The sequence below is a fragment of the Heterodontus francisci genome, chromosome 8 (genome assembly GCF_036365525.1).
Source record: "Heterodontus francisci isolate sHetFra1 chromosome 8, sHetFra1.hap1, whole genome shotgun sequence".
NCBI classification, from domain to species: domain Eukaryota; kingdom Metazoa; phylum Chordata; class Chondrichthyes; order Heterodontiformes; family Heterodontidae; genus Heterodontus; species Heterodontus francisci.
Window position 1 is genome coordinate 73,360,919 of NC_090378.1, and position 20,824 is coordinate 73,381,742.

The 20,824-nt window shown below is 43.0% G+C and overlaps 1 protein-coding gene across 14 annotated transcripts in view; it reads right to left on the minus strand.

Moving 5' to 3' along the window:
* Nucleotides 1-20,824, minus strand: part of pde4dip (phosphodiesterase 4D interacting protein) — a 536,621-nt gene that overhangs the window by 175,542 nt on the left and 340,255 nt on the right. For 8 of the 14 annotated variants that reach the window (XM_068037362.1, XM_068037358.1, XM_068037357.1 and 5 more), the window contains exons 1-4: nucleotides 11,842-14,134; nucleotides 4,625-4,762; nucleotides 2,680-2,799; nucleotides 458-550 (exon numbers count right to left, since the gene is read on the minus strand). In XM_068037362.1, coding sequence (XP_067893463.1) covers nucleotides 458-550; nucleotides 2,680-2,799; nucleotides 4,625-4,762; nucleotides 11,842-13,017 — 1,527 coding nt within the window. In that variant the 5' untranslated portion in view covers nucleotides 13,018-14,134. Of the gene's footprint in view, nucleotides 1-457; nucleotides 551-2,679; nucleotides 2,800-4,624; nucleotides 4,763-11,841; nucleotides 14,135-20,824 lie in introns of those variants that run through there. The other 6 variants (XM_068037361.1, XM_068037360.1, XM_068037363.1 and 3 more) reach the window with 2 other exon arrangements.

Below are 20,824 nucleotides of genomic sequence, written 5' to 3' on the forward strand. Positions count from 1 at the left end.
CCTGGCAGTGCACTGGCCCACTTAGCTGTTTGAGCCCCTTTTCCCCCAGTTTTCTTTTCCTGAAATGAAAGAACCAAATAAACAAAATGCATAAAGGGGTAAAGGCAGGGTTACAGTTTTAAGGCTGTAGATTATGAAAGAATGGGAATTTAGGGATATGTTGGTTTCCATGGTTTTGAGGTCCTGGGAAACAATGAGTTAGAGTCAGAGATGGTGCGCTGTAACTTGATATCAACACGATGGGATAAGGAGGCATAAAAGTATCTATGATGATATACTTGGAGATTATAAGGAATGAGTGGGGAAGACATATTTGGAACTGCTTTGGAACAAGACAGAACCTCTGAGGAGCACTAAGTACAGAACCTCAGACAGAATTAGTGAAAGATAAGCAAGGTTTGAAGTACAGAGTGTGCAGTCCAAGGTTATTTAAGTTACCCTTTTACTTGGCACCTACCTTCAGATTTTCAAGCTGACTTCTGTGAAGTATCTCCCTCAACTTGGCCTGAGTCTCATTCTGACTATTGATTACACGATAAAGCTCTTCAACCTGAGGGTGGAAAAGGTGACAAAGACATGAGAATTTCAAAGGTTACAAAATATACTGATATTATTACCAACTACAAAACCATCCACAGGTATCAGGCTGTTATTGCTAGTCCTCAAGAGAGAAGATTCTCAGTAGTTGCTATTTCTGGCATTAGAATATAACAATGATTCTCCTAAAAGCAGCAAGGATAGAAAATCTTCCCACTACGTCGCTAGGACTTCCGTGGAGGAATTCTGCTAAAATAGCAGACAGTGGAATGTCGTCTAGATGCGGTTTTTACACTAATATCACCAGCAGTCAAGGTTAGACTCAAATTTTAAAAAGCAAACAGGTAAATAAATGCAAGTCCTTTCTCCAAGTTCCAATAGAACTTTCCAAGTTTAGGAAAATTACCCAACCCCTCTCCATGGCTTATAGTATACTACCTCCAAACTCAATTCTGGGCCTCTTTCAGCTCAAATTAAGGTAACCTACAGGCCAGAAAGTCTTCATGCATACAGTACACAGCCAGAATTACACTCTCGTCTATGAAAAGACTGCATAGGCTGCAAGTTGCATGGAACACTTTGCAGCTATCCTGAAATGAAATTGAACTTGGAATTCTGCTGACACTTGGATTTTCTAATTTTGTTACCAGCATGTTGAAGCGTTAATGAAATTTAAGGAACAATTTATGCTTTTACCCATTTCCATGCCCTGTGAGTGGACATGGCACACCACGAGTGCACTAACCTATTGCACCAACAGTCACTTCTTTTTAACCAAGGATAATATTTTTAAAATGAATTATCACAGGCTTCTCAGTGAATCTGCCTCTGCAATTATGTGCGGCGCTGCTGTCAGGGTTGAGCTTTATTAGACACAAGCATGGTTTAGAGATTGCCCTTTAACACAACAGTTTGATTATTTTACCGTGCTCACTAGTAGTGGGACTATGCCAGCAGCAGACTCTTACTCAATTACTCCTGCAGCGTTAACACTAACCTGTGTAAAAGTGCTGCACAATTCCTACAGCAGTGAAGGTTAAGGGAAACCTAGTAGAGCTATTCAAAATTGAGGGGTTTTGATAGAGCACATAAGGAGAACCTGTTTCCTCTGGCAAGTGGGTCAGTAATCACAGATTTAAATAATTGGCAAAAGAATAAGAAAGGAATTGAGGAGGAATTTTTCACAAAGAGGGCTGTTGTGGTCTAGAATGCATTACCTGAAATGGTGGTGGAAGTACAATCCACTGGAACTTTCAAAAGACAAATGTATAAGTCTTTGAAGATGACTAATTTGCAGGGATATGGGAAAACAGTTGGGCTACTGGACTAAATTGGACACGTATTTCAAAGAGCCTGCACAGGCCCGACAAGTCAAATGGCCTTCTCCTGTGCTGCAAGACTCTTTCAGCAGAATTTTCCTGGCCTCAGGGTGGCGGGTTTGGAGGTGAGGGGTGGGGGGAGTTGCCAGGAAAATAGTAGGGAGCCACGTCGGGACAGCCACCGGTGACGTTTCCCAGTGGTGGGCAGGAAATGATCATCTGCCTAATGAACAGAGGCAGGCAGCGAATCTGTGTATTTAAGGCACCAATTAGGGGCCATTTAGAGCGCTTGCCGGCACTTTGCTAGGAGCAGAGTGGCTCCCCTGCTGCCTGCGGAGGTGGCCTCCCTGCAGCAGTCTGGGGTCCATCTGAGCCAGAGGCTCCATTTCTCAAAAAGGAGGCTGCTCCCCCCTTTTCCCCAACAAGCCATCTGGAGGGGTTTCTCCTCTGATTCAAGGGGCTTGCCTGTTTGGCCCCTTGAAATTTTATTTCAAATTTACCCCTTTGAGGGTGCCTTCATGTTGAAGCACCTTTTCGATCTCATACCTACCTCGGCAGCGCATACCTCTCCCAGTGGGGCTGCCGACCCCGTGATTGGGCATGCAACATCAGGTTGCTCACCCACTGTCTTTAATTGGGTGGGAATATCTCTGTGCCAGTCTTCCTGCCAGCAAGTGCTGGCTCAGGACCCCCATTTGGTCATGACATCAGGGTCCCAAAGCCCGCAGGAAAATTCAGCCCTATGATTTTATACCATCACAAAATTTTAGATCCTTTGAGTCAACTCTCCATGTGACATTTCTCCTCTAGCGTTCACATTTACCTCCTTCTCCTTGTTTTTCAAAGCCTCATTCAGCCCCAGCTGGGTTCGTTCCTGTTTCTGTGCTGCGTAGCGCACTGCCTTTAGTTCACTTTCCATTTCTCTTAGATTCTCCTGCAGCATCTGGAGAAATGAAGTCATGAGAGATTTACCACATGTACAAAGAATGGTGGGAGAAAGTTTTTTAAAACCTTTCCTCTCTTACGTTCTTTTCTGTTTAAAAAACACTTAATTATCCAGACTAGACTATGGTGCAGTCAGTGATTTTATTTTTGCTCTATGGGCTGTTTGATGGTTATACTATTAAAAACCCCAGCTGATGGGAGATCTGACATTGGACTCCACAAAAACAGAGTGAAGACAATGAGCCTTCAAAGGTTTTAGCTGCAATCGTGTAGTCTGGAGGAGTTAAAGATCACATAAGAGAGGGATTTCTCCTATTCACTACTTGCACCATTTTGGGGAAAATAATTGAAGTTCAACTGTACTTCAATCTGGTATTTCCATGGCCCTTTTCAGCAAGGATGTCCAACCTGCAGCACTAGGGTCACATGCATCCTTTGAGGCCCGTCAACCCAACTCTCCCAGCACAAGCCACTCTGTGCTATATACCTTATTTCTTATCTGCTGGCTCGTCCTGTTAGAATTTTGTGTGCCTGAAGATTTGGAAAGGACTGTTAGTACTACTCCCTCACTGGTTCATTAATCCAAATCAAAAGAGCAAGATCTGTTAGCATCTGCAACATGAGACATACGTAAATTAATTCTGAACATAGATTTAAACTTGGTATATGGTCCCTGAAGCTCCATGGTACACAACTGTGTTGTACAACCATGAGTGCAAATGTTTGGACACCCTTAGTTTAGAGCCTCTGAGGCAGACTGCCAATTTCTAACAAGTATGGACAGTTTGTGCCCCAGTCCCATGCCTGGGGCGAGACTGTACAAACTTATTTTAGGGTGTCAGCCATGGCTCAGTTGGTAGCACTCTCCCCTCTGAGTCACAAGGTTCTAGGTTCAAGTCCCATTCCAGATACTTGAGCACAAAAATCAAGGCTAACACTCCACTGCAGTACTGAGAGAGTGCTGCACTGTCAGAGGTGTCATCTTTCAGATGAGATGATAAACAGAAGCCCCATCTGCCTCCTAGGGTTGATGTAAAAGATCCCATGGCACAATCTCCTGGCCAACATTTATCCCTCACTCAACATCACAAAAACAGATTATCTGGTCATTATCTCACTGCTGTTTGTGAGAGTTTGCTGTGGATACTGGCTGCTGTGTGTCCTAGATTACAATAGTGACTACACTTCAAAAATATTTCATTGGCTGTTAAGCGCTTTGGGATGTTTGGTGGTCATGCAAGTTTTTTTTACGTTAGATCTTGAGAACTTCAACAGTGTGAGCTAGGTTTGAATCCATGATACAAAGATATACATGTACATATGTATTTATAAAAATATACATGTAAAATGTAGAATCCTGAGTTTTCCTAAAAATAACTTTGTTTTGTACAGTTTGATGCATAACATTCTAAATTTACTGTAACTCCACACCTTTGGCATCAATTAAATGCGCATCACTGCAAACCTTCAGCTCATTAAATAGTACTGAGGAGGCAGCACGTTATGATTTTAAAAGGGAGATTATACTGTGTGACAAACCAAATAGGCTAAAAAAGCTGCCAGTTATTCATTACATTGATGTATCTGATGTGAGTGAGATTCACACATAATGTGCTTGCAGGTGGTGCCTCAAATATTTCTACACAGCTTCTGAGGGGTCAATGTACGATGATTAGGACATAGTGAGGGAAAATGGCTCCGAATAATGTGTTGCCTCATTGGTTCTGGTCTCACACCTGCAGCAGCACTGCTCAAGAACAATTTAGATCTGCATGTCACTTACACACCAAACATCCATCACTCCTAGTCGCATGTCAGCTCACCTTGTTGGCAGACTCAGACTCCTGGATTCTGCCCTGCAACCCATGTACTTGGACCTGGGCTTTCTGCAGTTCACTGACGCACTGTCCAGCTGCTGACTCATACTGGTTCAACTGCTGCTGCTGCTCCTCAATCAGGTTCTGGGGGAGCAAAGGTTAAATATTTGCATAAATGGTCAAATATTTCAGCACAGTGTCGACACAGTGCAATCTCCCAGTCACCCCATATTTGTCCAGAGATCCATATATTCTGTGGTAATTGTTTCCATTATTTCACACTGTCCACTTTGTCCTAAGCAAATCAATGAAATTAATAAGAATCCCATATAACAAATAAACACTGACTGAAACATTGCCTTGGCGCTCAGTGTGAAATGCTTCACATGGTAATTTTTTGTTTGGGCATTGGTGCACGGGACAATTTATTTCGAAGTATAACATGGTTCAAGAACTGAGAATTTTGAAGCATTTGAAGTCAGTGGTAAAGTGTAGTCATGCATTCAATAAGGATGTTCAGTACTCTGTGGATATCATATACGGTATCATAATGGGGAACTGATGGTACCGAGAAAAAAATCACTCCAACTACTCTGTAATTCACACATTAATACAGTCTGATGCACAAATATTCAACAGCGTGGAAAATCAGAACGGAGTCAATTCCTCACCTGAGGTGCATATATTCCCCACTCTTGCCCATGCATATTTGAGTCACTGAAGTCCAATCAGCAGCAGGAACCTTGGCTATTTTCTCCCTTGCCCAACACAACCACTGAGGCCAATTACTGCTCCTGTTGAAATCAGCTAAAACTATGCTTCAACCTTGGTTTCTATTTGTCCTATATGGCTCGGTGTCACACCAGGCATTGCACTTATCCACTGAGACAGCAGGCTGTCCCAAATTAATGCTAATTTATTAGCTTGATATCAACAGAGCACAGGAAAAAATGCTGTAGAACACAAGATGAATGTCACTCATTTGAGTAGACCATCAGTTTATTGTTCTCAACTTGTGGTACGAACAGTAAACATGAGGAACAGCCAGGTGACTGATCTCATTAAATGGAAAATTATCACGGTATTTTTAATTAATAATAAAACAAGATGTCTTGACAGCAGGGGTGCTGTACTGCTACTACACTTAGCCAGAACAGGAGGAACTGGCAAAGCAGGTGTTTCCAAATTTGCATGCACACCAGCCGATCTGTTGTGCTCCACCACTGCCAACTTCAACCTCCTGGTCCTGAGACTCAAACACAGACACTGGCTTTGTAGACATCACCACATGCACTGTTCCTATCCTGAGTCAGAAATAAAAAAGACAAAATGGCATCATCTGCAAGAGAATGCGAAACGCTCCAAATCCTGACAAAGCTTAAATAACTTTGTGCACAATTGTGTACACTGTTCCTCCCTAACCCATGGCAATCTCTATAATATGATATTATAAGTCCAAAGTCAAACAATGGCAGGTTAGAACAGTAAAAATCATGACCTGAGTTTAGAGGTTTGTTTTGCTGATGATACAAACCTTAATAACAAGGTTATTAGTATTTTAGTTTTAGTATCCTCTTTGCATTTCCACTCAATGCTGAACCAGACCTAGGCAGCCATCCTCAGGCCTGGGAACCTAAAAGCTTTTTGAGCTAAATGTCAGTGGTAGTCGCTCAGACCAGCTAAATGGAGGAGGCTATGTGATGGTTCACAGCTGTTACTGAGCATTGAGTGGGGAAACATAGGTAACTATAAGAAACAGAAAGAAAAGGAGAGGCATCAGAATGTTCACTAGGGCTGATCTTCTAATGTGACACCTGGAATATAACAAAAGGACTTGTTTCCCATTGGGCTGGCAGTAATGTTCCAGCAGGTTTTGAGCACTAGGCTGTTATTGTTTCTTTAATTGTCAGTTGCCTCATATCCTGCTAGAACCATAGATTGCCCAACTGCTTGGTGTTCCTGCTCCTTCCCTCATCAAATTTAAGAACCAGTCAAATGTGACCTGACTTTATTGTGTAATCGTGTTAGGAAGACAAGTGTAGGCAGCTTTACTAATGAATACTCTATTAGTGCCTTTATAAGTTCTCAAAAAGACATTCAGACTTCATTAACAAAAGCTCTTGCAAAGGAAAGTAGTAACTAAATTATTTAGTTTGGAGATTATCTCACTAAAATAAGATAAACATCTACATACACTGGTGCAGTAAAATTGGTTTCAAAAAATTCACAGCTCCACTGCTGGCTCAGTCTGCAAGTATACCTCCTACTGTGTCGTGTGCCATACAGACTAGGAAAATCCTCAGGTTTAGTCCCTGGTCTATTAAGTTTGCTGTTTTCACCGAGGCAACAGTAAGAATGTTACAATTGAGCTTAATGACCACAAACTATTCACAGCAGGAGAAATTTCACTTTGCTATCAGTAAATGGGCAGTGGCTAAAAGATTGGTCTCACTGTGATGCCTCTCCCATATTGAAAGAGCATGCCAACACTCAATATCTAGGCCCACACAAGAATGCTTGCACCACAGTAGATGTCACCAGATTAGGAGGAAGGTAGGAAATTGCATGTGATAGCAATGTCACGTCATTATCAGAACCAGTCAGTCCAATGTTTGATGGATAGCGTTACTAGCTGACGCCCCAAAGCATTGCTCAGTGTGTTGGCATTTAAGCCCCATGGCCTTGCTCAGTGTGATGTAATTTATGGTTTTGCAGTGGAGAGGAAAAGGGTGCTTTAGAAGCATGAAAAAAATATGGAAAAAAAGTACTTGTAAGAAGTGCTTAGACACTGTTAGGCAAGTGTTTAAGCAGTTTTTAAAAAAAACATTCCTGGCACTGGAAGCAAATCAGTAATTTTTGGATTGAAACAGAAAACATTGGAAACAATCTCCACAGATGCTGTCTGACCAGCTAAGAGAAACAGAATTAACATTTCAGGTTGATGATCCTTCATCAGAATTGGGGGATGGGCACTGCATGCATGACAGATTTGGGCTAGACAGAAGACTTAAATTTATATGTAGATGGATGGATAGATGCTTCCCAAATTTGACCATTTTTAATGATTTCTACATAAATTTGCAGTGTGGTTATCACAACAATAATTCATTATGAATTAGTGACATGGAGTCCACAATTGCTGTCTTAATGACAGCCTCCAAAACTAGACAAAAAGAATCCCACTATTCCCCCCTTCAAACAAAATTACAACCAGAGATAATACATATGTATTATATGTATATGTATCATCAGGTGAAAACCAGTAAAATAAAACTCAGTGGAGCTAAGGGAGTGAAATTAATCCTTTTGATAATTTAATTGTATTTTGAGCATATAACTTTTTTTGCTAAACTTATCGACAGGAGGAATTCTGCAGCCACAGAGTAAAGGATTGGTGTGAATTAAATTGCTTTAAGAAATGAGAGACAGAGTGTGATTACAGTGCTGCCACCTAAACCTGGGTTGCAAAGCCTGATCTAAACCAATTTAAATATTGCTCACATGAGTTTATAGTATCATCTGGGCCTCTTAATTAGAATACATTATTATAATCACTTCTAGGGTATGCATTATTATGTGATATACAGCAAGATGACAACAGTTTCACAGATGATGAGTTTAACAAGTTTTAATTGATTTCTTTCTCCGCATAAACAATGCTGACTGATATGGGCAATTGTCGGTCTATAAACCAGTACCCATGGCATTCAGTGGGTTACTAGCTACAAGTTTAGCATGTTATATAAGAGGCCACATGCAGGTTTTGTTGTCCTCTTGTTGGAAATGGGACTCACTTAGGAAGTAACTTGTTTCTGTAAATGGGCAGGTGGTAGAATTGGTATTCTGGGGGGCGTGAGATCAAATAGGTTGAAGGGACTTCTTTATCTGAACCCATTTGTACACTTCTGCAACCCTAGATAGATGACTGGGCAGGACTATGTAACTGATCAGCTGCAAATCAGTGTCGCTTTTGCAGCATTACAGATCGTTGCAGCGATGAGCTTCCATCCCTGTAATAAGGAAACCATTTTTACATCTACAATAGGGTCTATTTTCTACGTAATGTGAGAGTCTCCGGGTGCACTCAAAGTACTACACTGAAATAACAGTTAGTGTGGGAAGACTGCACAAGTGCAGGTGCTCAAAATTTGTAGCTTTAAAATTTAAGTTTCTTTAAACCTTCCCAAAAACCACACTAAAAGCTCAATTCTGGCTTTGTTGTCACCATGGAGGTTGAACCCATCTCTCGAGGTGCATCCCTGCGCTTTCTGCAGCCACCCTCACTACATCATTTTTGCTGGACTGGTGCTGCAAGAATCAAACTGCCGCCAGAAGCAGCAGTGGTGGAATGTAAATGCAGTGCTCAATGTTACTGCCAGGCTTCACTATCGGGACACCAAATATGATAATGATCTCATGACCAAATTGTGGAACATGGGAAAGAATAGGTAGCCTCTGAAATAACACTAGGATAAATTCATTGGATCCCCATTGTGCTGTGCTTGACGGGAACACCTGGCAAGAGAATCTGCACAACAGTGTTGTAGCTCTATCTCTGACCCACACTCTCAGGTACAGCTCCCTGCTGGGAGAAGGAGATCAGTGAATTGACTCTACTATTTCAAAATAATCCTTGCCAGCACAAACCACTGTCTGAAATCAGCATATATTTATGTTACAGTTTGTGAGCTGTTGGCTGAAGAGCATCACTACAGATGTTTAACTCTTTAATGCTCCTTAAATTGAAGCACTCATGATAGAACAGATGAATGTTGATGGACAGGATAAGCAGTCAAGTGAAACAATTTTACTTTCAGGTTCATGAATCTCTCCCAATCATCCTCTGTGAAGCACCTCAGGATGTGTTTTATATTAAGAGTGCTATTTAAATTCAAGTTGCTGTTGACATCAACAAAACAAAAAAACACCCATAATTCAGCAATCTCACTGGAGGAGAGCAGGATGGTTAGTGTGGATAAATCTGAGGTGAGGAAGCACGTTATCTGGACAAAGCAGATGGTGTTTTGCTCTGCAGCTGTGCCAAATCTGGGATTGCTCGATGTCGACATTCAGTTACATGCCGCAGCACGAACATCCATCATCCAGATGAACACAGAAACTCACAGACACAAAAAAGTAATCACAATGTAACAATGATTTCAGCTGATCAATTTCAAGCATGAATGACTCACAGACATGCTTATACATCACAAAGCTAAGATAACAAAATTCAATCCCTGATCTGTCATTTCCACTGATGTTACTGGTGCTTGTTCAACTCATTTGAGGAAGGTTGTGGGGAGGGGGGAGAAACTGGGCTTGCAATAGATGAGCTACATTCTCAAAGGGTGGCAGGGAAGTCAATCTGAAGACCAAGCTGGCCTATGAATGTTTTTTTTGCTGCACTCCCCTGCACCCCCAACTTTGACTTAATGGCAGTTGGGAGAGGAGATTCCTGCCTGTCCTGCCAGTTGGGAGTGATGTATGTGCCTTTCTAGGAGTAGAAAGAGGAATTGCAAGGGCAGAAAGCAACTAAAAGTGTCTTAAATACAAACATTTTTTATTCAAAGGGACACTGTGGAAACTGGTGATACAGTAGATTAGACTCTACCTTTCACCTCAGATGCCTGGGCTCAAATCTAGGTCAGTCCAATGCCAAGAAAGTGTTCTCTGTCCATTGGCTGGAAAGATTGCATGTGCAATGAGTTTGGGCAGTCTCAATTCATTTCTTAGAGAGTGTAAGCGTACAATGCAAAACTGGCACCAGTTAGCAATCTCACTCAGACAGACTGATGTGGGAAACAGAAGAAGTTACACTTTGGTATATTGGGGATATTCTTCTGAGGTTAGAGCAAAGGCACATTGTTTGGGTAGCGCAGAGGAAGCTTTACTCTGCATCTAGTCTTGGTACATCTGACCTGGGACTACTTGATGCTGACACTGGGGTTTCGATTTTAATTGATTCAACAGGCAGAAAGCAGGCGAGGGGGCAGTGGACTTATTCACTCTTTTGCTGCCCTGATCTGGCTGACTATAATTTTAAATGGCAGATGACAAGGGCTCCTGTCCCAAACCAATGGAGTCCTTTTATAATTCTCCTCTGATGAAATCACTGGGGCTTGATCTGCTTTTTTTTTTAAACCAGAGGCCTGAGCAGTGGTGCATTCCCAACTTCCCTGCCAGGCCAAACCAGCTGGGGAACAGCAGCTGGGGTCAGAAGAGGCACAACAAGTTGCCTTAAAAATTTTATTTGGTTCCTTGTGGGCTAGGAGTGCTTCTTTGGGCCCCACTAGGAAGTCTTGTGCCTCCCCCTGCAATTCCCCAATGATCCACTAACTTGCCCCAGGACCATTGGCTCCCTGCTAGCAGGCCCCTGCCACCCAATTTTAAAGGCCAGGCAGCCAGTTCCTGCAGACTTAACAGTCATTTTGGTCAGGAAGTGGAACAACAACAAACTAATGAGGCCCGTCCGTTAAAATCGGTTGATCCTGACTGCTGCTCCCAGGCACATCACTTGCTTTGTTGTGTTCCTGCCCAGGAGTTAAAAAAATCAAGAGATTAGTGTCTACAGTGGAAAGTCTTCCATTCTCCAACACTGACTTTCCTCAACTTGATGAGCACAATTTTGTTTTAAAATGGACACTGAACTCCAATTATATATAAACTTCAAAAGGAAATTTAATGCAAAAGGTACCCAAATTCATGCTAAGTGACTAAAATAAGAAAACACAAAATAGGACACCGCATTTAAAATGATGCCCACATTACTCTTGTGCACACCCTCTCATATCCTTAGGTCTGTAACTGCTGCATAGCTGGAGGCCCACGCCTTTCAAGCCCAATGAAACAAGAAACAACAACAAATCAATGCAGAATACATTAAATACTCCACAAACCCTGTCATCTATGTTGATCAATATCTTTCATTGGACCATTTACACATGGCAGAAACTTTCATTATTACTACCAAGATGTGTAGCATTATAAAGAAAAGCCCTACATTTCACATGTGAGCTGTTTATCAAACAACCATTGATGCTGGAGTGGGGGGGGGGGGGGGGGGGGGAGTGGATCATTGAAGAGAAAGTTGAGCAACAACTTTAAAATCCTCAAAAGTTACAGATTTGTCTGACAATGCTGAAACCTCTGTTGCTTTTGACTGCTAAAATTGGGTCATTGGAGTAATAAGAAGACAACAAACATGACAGTCACACTTCAAGTACCTGAGTGCGAATTGGAATATATTCATCAAGCAAGTCCTGCAGGAGGTCTTCAAGATCTGCCATATCATCAAAGTTGAGATGCATCCTGGGAGGTTCTATGTATTTGCTGGAGAATTCATAACCATTGTTCTGTAGATGAGATCTGGAAATCCCATCGCCCAAACTGCCACTTGACTGAGAGCCCAAAGGACTGGGCCTGACTGGAATTGGCAATTTGCTGCCTTTTGGGCTCTGAACAGGCCTGTATTCAACATTCCTGACTAAGCTAAGTACAAAGTCCAGCTTTTGGCTGTGCAACAAAGGATGGGTTGCTGGGGTATCAGAAAAGTCCGATTTGGGACTTTTGTCATCTTTGGCACCTTTTTCTATTTGTACCACTTCTCTATTGGGTGCAGGACTGGACTCCACTGCTGCACTAAGAGATTCGACAGAAGAGGCTGGAGATATTTTATCCAGAGAGTCAGCATAGACAGAAGTCCTTGAATCACACTGTCCAATGGACATAGTCTCGTGTATGACTGGCATTGTGAGTCCTTCCTCAGCAGTTATGCTGCCCATCACACTACTTCCGGACCTGATGGACGGATCACCAGATACAGTCTTTGCCAATTTCCGAGGGACTCTGCAAACTGCCTCATAGTCTGCATCGGTCACACGTAAGGCTGAACAGCTGCGACACTTCCGGGATTTGTAGCTGGAGATCTCTGAAGTCTGGCAGCTGTGAGATTCCATGGTTTCTTCCCCATGCTCTGTCCACGATTCAAATCCAGAATAGACAAAGTCATCCTGGAGCAGAGCATGGTACCGAACATCAGAAAGATTTGAAACATCCACCGCGACATCCTCCCCCTTGCTGTCAGTGCTTGGCTCCTCATTATTTTTACGATAAAGACTAGCTATGCAGTGCTTGATCCGATCCTTCTCTACAAGCAGCTTCTGCAAACGTTCAATAGACAGTGCCTCAATCCTTGCAATGACTGTGTCAAACCTGTAGATACGATCTAACATGAAAGCACATTTGCTGCAAGCAAACTCTGCCTTTCCATCTCGGGACACCTCTTTGCCCAGTATGTGGGATAGGATGACCTGTAGGTTGAGTTTGGAAGCTGTGTGAAAGATCCATCGCCGCTGGTTACCACACAGTTCCCGGGCACAGATCCTACAAACCTCCTTCATTCTCCAACATGGAGTTAACTGTGCACTAAAAATGATAAAATGCACAAGGTCAACCAGCCATAATACTAAAGCTGAAATATAAATATCACAACCTTGGTCTATCCTATACAACGGGCCTTGACCTTTCACCTAGGTTTCTCAATAAGTAAAAGACCTTTTATATCAATAAGTAACGTTTCAGTACTAAAGCTTCAAATAACCAGGCCAGCAGGAAGTCGACCTACAAGCAGTGCTTGTAATCAAACCACCGAAATTACACAACCTCCTTTCCAGGGCCTATAGCTGGGTTCTGCTTCAATGCTGGGTTGTCAGTCACTCAGTTCGGTCGATGGTTTCTCCCTGGCGCCAATTCAGATATGTTTAACACCAGTTTTGGCGCTTCCTAGAACCATCTCAAAACGTAGAACGGAGGCGCCACCTCACATCTCGATGCAAATATCACGGTTTTAAATTTATCTTCCATAAACATACACTGCAATAAATTATCAATTAAAATCAGCACATCTCATATAATTCACTGATCCGTGGTTTCCTGTGTCTCCAGTGAAAGGCAATGCAATTACAGGTGAATCAAAAAGCGAACAGTGCTTTGTACGTTTCCCAGAAACAAGATTCCGCCCCCACCCCCTAAGAATTCAGGGAGTATGCCGATGGTTTAAGGCAAACCGAGTGTCATTGTGATCTATAAAATCCCGGGTCCGGTGAATGCACATCAGCCTGTTTTATTCTTGATACATTTCTGAAGTATCTCAGTGCCGACTGGAACACTGCATATGGTAGGAAATATCTCTTAATTTACTCCAGCAGCTTCGACCAGAGGAAGAACCATGTCACGACCGAGGGCAGACAATCACACCATCATCCTCTTATCTCTGCTGCTCCCAGTTAGAGGTGAAGGGGAGAGGAATTTAATATCAGAGCTGGGGCACCGCCCACTGAGTATCAAACAAAGCTGCAGTTGACGAGTGACGGGACAGACTGAAGGAGATTCTCGCTGCTGATATTGTTCGAATTGATTAAATCACGTCCCGTTATGTGGGTTTCCCGGATACAATGTCACTAAGACGGGAAACTGCTGCTTGCAACCATCTAACCCGGCAGTGATGTGGCAACACTGTAGCTGAAGCTGACAGTGCTACAGGGATCTGGGACAAACCATCTGCCACTTGGGGGAGGACCCGCTACACTCTGCGCGTCTTAAGCTGAATGCAGGGTCACATACTGCGCTGCCATTTACGACGAAATAACCTTATGGGTTAAAATTCAATTCCGGGAGGTATGCCACAGGAATGAGAATTCTGCAGCCATCTGAAAGGAAGGCTTCTATCTTAAGTCGCACCCGACTGTATTGTGGTATGGTTCTCTTCCTGGTAAGGCGACCACAATTAACATGCATATATAAAACCAAAATACTGCAGATGCTGGAAATCTGAAATAAAAACAAGAAATGCTGGAACCACTCAGCAGGTCTGGCAGCATCTGTGGAAAGAGAAGCAGAGTTAACGTTTCGGGTCAGTGACCCTTCATCGGAACTGGTCGGAGAGAGGAGCAGAACTTCTTCAAGGTAGGCATTCCTGGAAGAGAAGTGGCAGTGAATTAAACACTAAAATAAAAGCAAAATACTGCGGATGCTGGAAATCTGAAATAAAAACAAGAAATGCTGGAACCACTCAGCAGGTCTGGCAGCATCTGTGGAAAGAGAAGCAGAGTTAACGTTTCGGGTCAGTGACCCTTCATCGGAACAATTAACATGCACCTCATTTATCGATTCGGTACGCGACAGCCTACCGGACTGAACAATGAGTTCAATAATTTCAGAACATGATTGGTCCTTTTTCAGTTTTACATTGTATTTCATTTTATTTTGTTTCATCATTACATTTTTTTTAACCATGTGCCTGTCCACTTTAAAACATTTTTTCATGTTTTTGCTTGTGGCTGGGGCTTTACTTGTTCTGCCAGTTAATACCCTCTCTGCACTAACGCTTTGTATTTCACCACATCTTTAACACACTCTTTACCTTTGCCCCATGACCTTGTCAGTTATTCTCTGTGACCCTCTGTCCTATCAACATCTTCCCATTTGTTCTCTTTTGACCCACCCCCACTTTATTTGCTTAAAACCTATTACATTTCTAACCTTTGTCAGTTCTGATGAAAGGTCCACTGACTTGAAATGTTAACTTTGCTTCTCTCGCCATAGATGCTGCCAGACCTGCTGTGTATTTCCAGCACTCTTTTGGTTTTATTACAATTAACATATCTTTCTCCAGCTCAGTTACATGTAGCACCTGGCACCGTGTGCCAATGCATTGGCTGCAGCATTGGCTCGCATCCCAGCTACCGGCTGAAGAACACATTTAAAAAAAAACTTCAAACGGAAATTTGTTTCCTCTTTATCATGGATAAAAGACTGACTATTGTGAAAACGCTGCACGTTTCAACAGGCTGGAGCGATAATCTTGTTTCGAGCATGATCGGCTTGGCAAACACATTGCGTTGTGCGAGATTGGTGCGCACTGTGAGAAAATCCCCAGCGGTTGACGTTGCAGTCACTTTAAAAATACAACTGATCTCGCGCACCCTTAAAATATCAGTTTGTAATGAATGTTCCTAATGTCTCACATCCTGTTTTAAGTGAAGAGGTTTGAATTTGTCAAGATATAATCTGATAATCCATAAAAAGTTACAATACAACAATTTTTTAAGTTACAAACATTGTTGCGACTTTAAAATGGTGATGCTTAACAAAAAGAAAACGCTTGTATTTATTAAAGCACCTTTCATGACCTCAGGACCTCTTAAAGTGTTTTGCAGCCACAAGTACATTTGAAATGTAGTAACTGTTTGTATAGAAATGCACCAGCCAATTGGCACAGGGCAAGGTCCCACAAACAGCAGTTAGATAAGTAACCAGATAACTGAAGCCGTTACCAGGGACGCGGCGGCCGCCCCCTCTTCAGCATCGGGGGCGGCCACTCCACCCCCTCTATTTAAATGAGTCTCCGCGCATAACATCAGGGACAGCGCATCCTGCGGAATGCATGCTGCCATCAGAGTGCGCCGCCATGAACTGCGCGCACTCGTAAAATTCAGGCCGTTGGCTTGTCACCACATTCTGAAGGGCAGTTAAGGATGGGTAGTTAAGTAAGGGTGGTGATGTTGGTTGAGGGATAAATATTGGCCAGGACACCTCACCTGCTCTTATCTGAATACTACCATGTGATTTTTCTTTTTATGTCCACTTGAGAGTGCAGATGGGGTGTCAGTAAAACAGTGCAGCACTGAAGTAACACCTCGATTATGTGCTCATGTTTCTGGAGTTGGGTTTATACCCATGACCACCTAACTCAAACAAGAGGATCAGATGGTAAGAGCATCAGTTAGAGATTTGGATGAATGTTTTACTTTTTAAGTGTATATAAAATGGGAGATTACGTTTAGAGCTATGGAGAAAGCGCGAACCTACAGACTTGAGCTATCGTTATATGGAGTGTTGTATTTCAAGGTGTAGAGCACACGGAGATTCTTTTTTGGTATTCATTGACTTTGTTCTGAAGCTTGTCGATTGTCTGGCCTCGTCCTGTTGTTGAAGGTGAAAAGAGTGGACAAGGATCAGTGTGAAGCACTTTTACTTGGAAACACTGCTGTGCAGATTTACTTCCTGGACGAGACAGAAGCCCTGCAACGATAGACAATGATGAAACAACATGTGGGATGATTCAGGCAACTGTAGCTGTAGATTCACTGTGGGCAGTTTGGTACCCCTGTTGCTTGCTACTGGGCGTCTGAAGCCACATTATCATTCAGCAACTCCCCAAATAACTGAGCATCCATATTTTGGATTTACACTGCTCACTGAATGGTGTCAGTATTGGCTCAATGGGTAGCACTCCATTGTCCTTTTAGGGGAGAAAACCTACTCTGGTCTATATATGACTCGAGACCCACAGTAGTGTGGTTGATTCTTAACTGCCTTCTGAGATGGCCTAGCAAGCCACTAATTCAGTTGTTTCAAGAAGTTGGGCTGAAGTTTACCGGCCCCTCGACGCCACAGATTGTGGCGTGGGGGCTGGTAAAGTTCTGCAGGGAGAGGCCCGCCTTAACCCGCGACTTCGAGAAGGGCCCACTACATATTACCGGTGGTGAGGGGACCTCGGTGCAGCCCCCCCCCTCCCCGTCACCTGGCGGCGGACCTTTCACCTCCATTTTAAAATTAACCCTAATGATACTTAAATTAACTTACCTGCAGGTGGCAGCTGTCCCATGCTGATTTTACGGCCTCCTTTCAGCCTTTGGGATGCACGCTACAATCAGAATGCGCCATGAACTGCGTGCACTCATAAAATTCACGCCATTGGCTTGTCACCACACTCTGAAGGGCAGTTAAGGATGGGCAAATAAATGCTGGCCTGGCCAACAATCCCCACATACCATGAATGAATGAAAAAAAACACCTCAGTGGGGAAGGCATTAGGAAAGATGCCCAAAGTATGGTTAGCCTCTTAACCAGGCCATCTTGCTACAACTGATTGCAGTGCAAAGAGTAGCCTGTCATTTAATAAAATAAACAGAACGTGACAGAACCTTCAAGACAGTTCACAAGATACAGAACAAGGAACTGTGCTGATAGCAAGCCAGTTATTATCCTATGACATTGATATCGTTGCACTGAACCTGGAGGGAATGGGGCAACTGCTGAAAGATGGCAATGGCCTTACCTCCTTCTGGAGGGGTTCAATAGTTAAGCCACCAAGTGCTATTGCCACATGATTTGTGATTCTTAAATATCACTGCAAAGTTGGATTTTCTCAGAAAAGATTCTGGCTGTGAGACTGAAACAAAAAGAATGCTAGCAATATCATTAGTGACTTTGCACCAATGATTTAGGTGATGTGATCGTTTAACATCATCAGCAGACAAACTGATCTTCATGGGAGATTTCAATGTTTAGGTTGGTAGGAATGCCACCAGCTGAAATGATAAGTTGGCTCAATGGTATTGTCCTCACCTCTTGAACTCCCAACCAATGGATTTAGCATACCTTTTTTTAAATTCTTTCACGGGATGTGGGCGTTGCTGGCTAGGCCAGCATTTATTACCCATCCCTAATTGCTCTTGAGAAGGTGGTCCTGAGCCGCCGCCTTGAACCACTGCAGTCCTTGTGGTGTAGGAAGAGAATTCCAGGATTTTGACCCAGTGACAGTGAAGGAACGGCGATATACTCCCAAATCAGGATGATGTGTGGCTTGGAGGGCCTGAGTGTTCAGTCCAATATTTACGGAGTGTTGCATGGTCAAATGTAGTCTTTCGAATGAGATGTCTAATTAATCTGCAGGTTCCGATCCCACAGCATAAATAAAAGAGCAATATTTATTCCTCAATCCACATCAATAAAAATAGATTAACTGCTTGACTGATCTTGCTGTACAAAATTGCCTGCTGTGTTTACCTACTTAACTGTGACTACACTTCAAAAGTAATCCATCTCTCTCCCCCTTTTTTCAATTAATTGGTTAGATGACAGTCTCAACTCATTTTAATCCCTGACAAACAGCCATGTTTCCTCATAACCAAATTCCAGTTTAATGGAAATTACTTACAACAATTTTTGTTCTCATTAAGATCTATTGGGAAAGCAAGTAGTTTCCTCATACCTCTGTCTGTATTTTCTTGGAAAATGTTACTTCAGCTATAGCCTCAATTTAGTTTGCAGTTCTGGTCTCCATATCTAAGGAAGGATATTCATGCTATGGAGGCGGTACAGTGAAGGTCCATTAGATTGGTTCCTGAGATGACAGGATTGTACTATGATGACAGGCTGAGTAAATGGGGCTTATACTCTCTGCAGTTAAGAATGAGAGGTAATCTCATTGAAACATGCAAGATTCTGAAAGGGCATGACAGGGTAGACACTGAGAGGGCGTTTCCCCTGGCTGGAGAATCTGGAACATGGGTCACATCCTCAGGATAAGGGATCAATCATTTAGGACTGAGATGAGGAGAGATTTCTTCACTCAGAGACTTGGAATTCTCTGGACATGGGGAATAGGCAGGAAAGTGGAGTTAAGGCAGAAGAATAGCTATGATCATATTGAATGTTGGAGCAGGCTTGAGGGGCTGTATGGTTTACTCCTGCTTTTAATTTCTTATGTTCAATCAATAGCTAGTTAATTTTGCTGAGTAACGTAAATCACAATTGAACATCCTTGTGAAAAAATGAAGACTTGAATTGGTACAGTGCCTATGTCTCAAAAAAGCCCCAAAGTGCTACAGAGAATGAACTAGGGTACAGGAACTGTTATTACATGTGGAAATATAGCAGTTATTTTGCACTCAGCGAGGACTCACAAAAAGCAGAGATAAATGGCATGGTGAGCTCCTGGTAGGCCACCTACTCCAAGAGGGACCCACCAGTGTAAACAGAATACTGGCAATACCACAGCACTGTCCTGCCAGAGGCAGGAGAAGCGGCAAGGGATCATCTGAGCTCCAGGACAGCACTGTAGGAGTTCCTCAGGGTAGTGTCCTAGGCCCAACCATCTTCAGCTGCTTCATCATAAGGTCAGAAGTGGGGATGTTCGCTGATGATTGCACAATGTTCAGCACCATTCGCAACTCCTCAGATAGTGAAGCAGTCTGTGTAGAAATGCAGCAAGACCTGGACAATATCCGGACTTGGGCTGATAAGTGGCAAGTAACATTCGCGCCACACAAGTGCCAGGCAATGACCATCTTCAACAAGAGAGAATCTAACCATCTCCCCTTGACATTCAATGGCATTATGATCTCTGAATCCCCTACAATCAACATCCTGGGGGTTACCATTGACCAGAAACTGAACTGGAGTAGCCATATAAATACTGTGGCTACAAGAGCAGGTCAGAGGCTGGGAATCCTGCGGCGAGTAATTTACTACCTGACTCCCCAAAGCCTGTCCACCATCTACAAGCCACAAGTCAGGAGTGTGATGGAATACTCTCCACTTGCCTGGATGGGTGCAGCTCCAACAACACTCAAGAAGCTCAACACCATCCAGGACAAAGCAGCCCGCTTGATTGGCACCCCATCACAAACATTCACTCCATCCACCACCGACGCACAGTGGCAGCAGTGTGTACCATCTACAAGATGCACTGCAGCAGCGCAGCAAGTCTCCTTAGACAGCACCTTCCAAACCCGCGACCTCTACCAACTAGAAGGACAAGGGTAGCAAATGAATGGGAACACCACCACCTGCAAGTTCCCCTTCAAGTTACACATCATCCTGACTTGGAACTATATTGCTGTTTCTTCACTGCCGCTGGGTCAAAATCCTGGAACTACCTCTCATGGACTGCAGCGGTTCAGGAAGGCAGCTCACCACCACCTTCTCAAGGGCAATTAGGGATGGGCAATAAATGCTGGCCTAGCCAGACGTCCAAAAAAGGGATGTTAAAGAGGTTGAAGTACCCTGAAGATCAGACTGTATCTCCCACTGAAGGTCTCAGCTAAGTATTTAGGGATAGACTAGAAGATAAGGCAGCTGTATTATCCTAAAAGTGGCAGCTTCAGGAGAGTTTTCAGGACTGTATATTTTAGCAATAAACTTAAAGGATCCCAATATGTCAGAAGTTTTTTTTGAAGTGTACAATGAAGGAGTTTTGCATTCTGTCAGATGAGACATTAAACCAAGGATCCATCTGTCTTGGTCAAGGCACAGGATGAATTTCCTGCTCTTCTTCAAATAGTGCCATGGGATTTTTTTTTTTAAATCTACATGAACTACTGAAAGAGAGACAGGAATTTGGTTTAAGGTCTCCTTCAA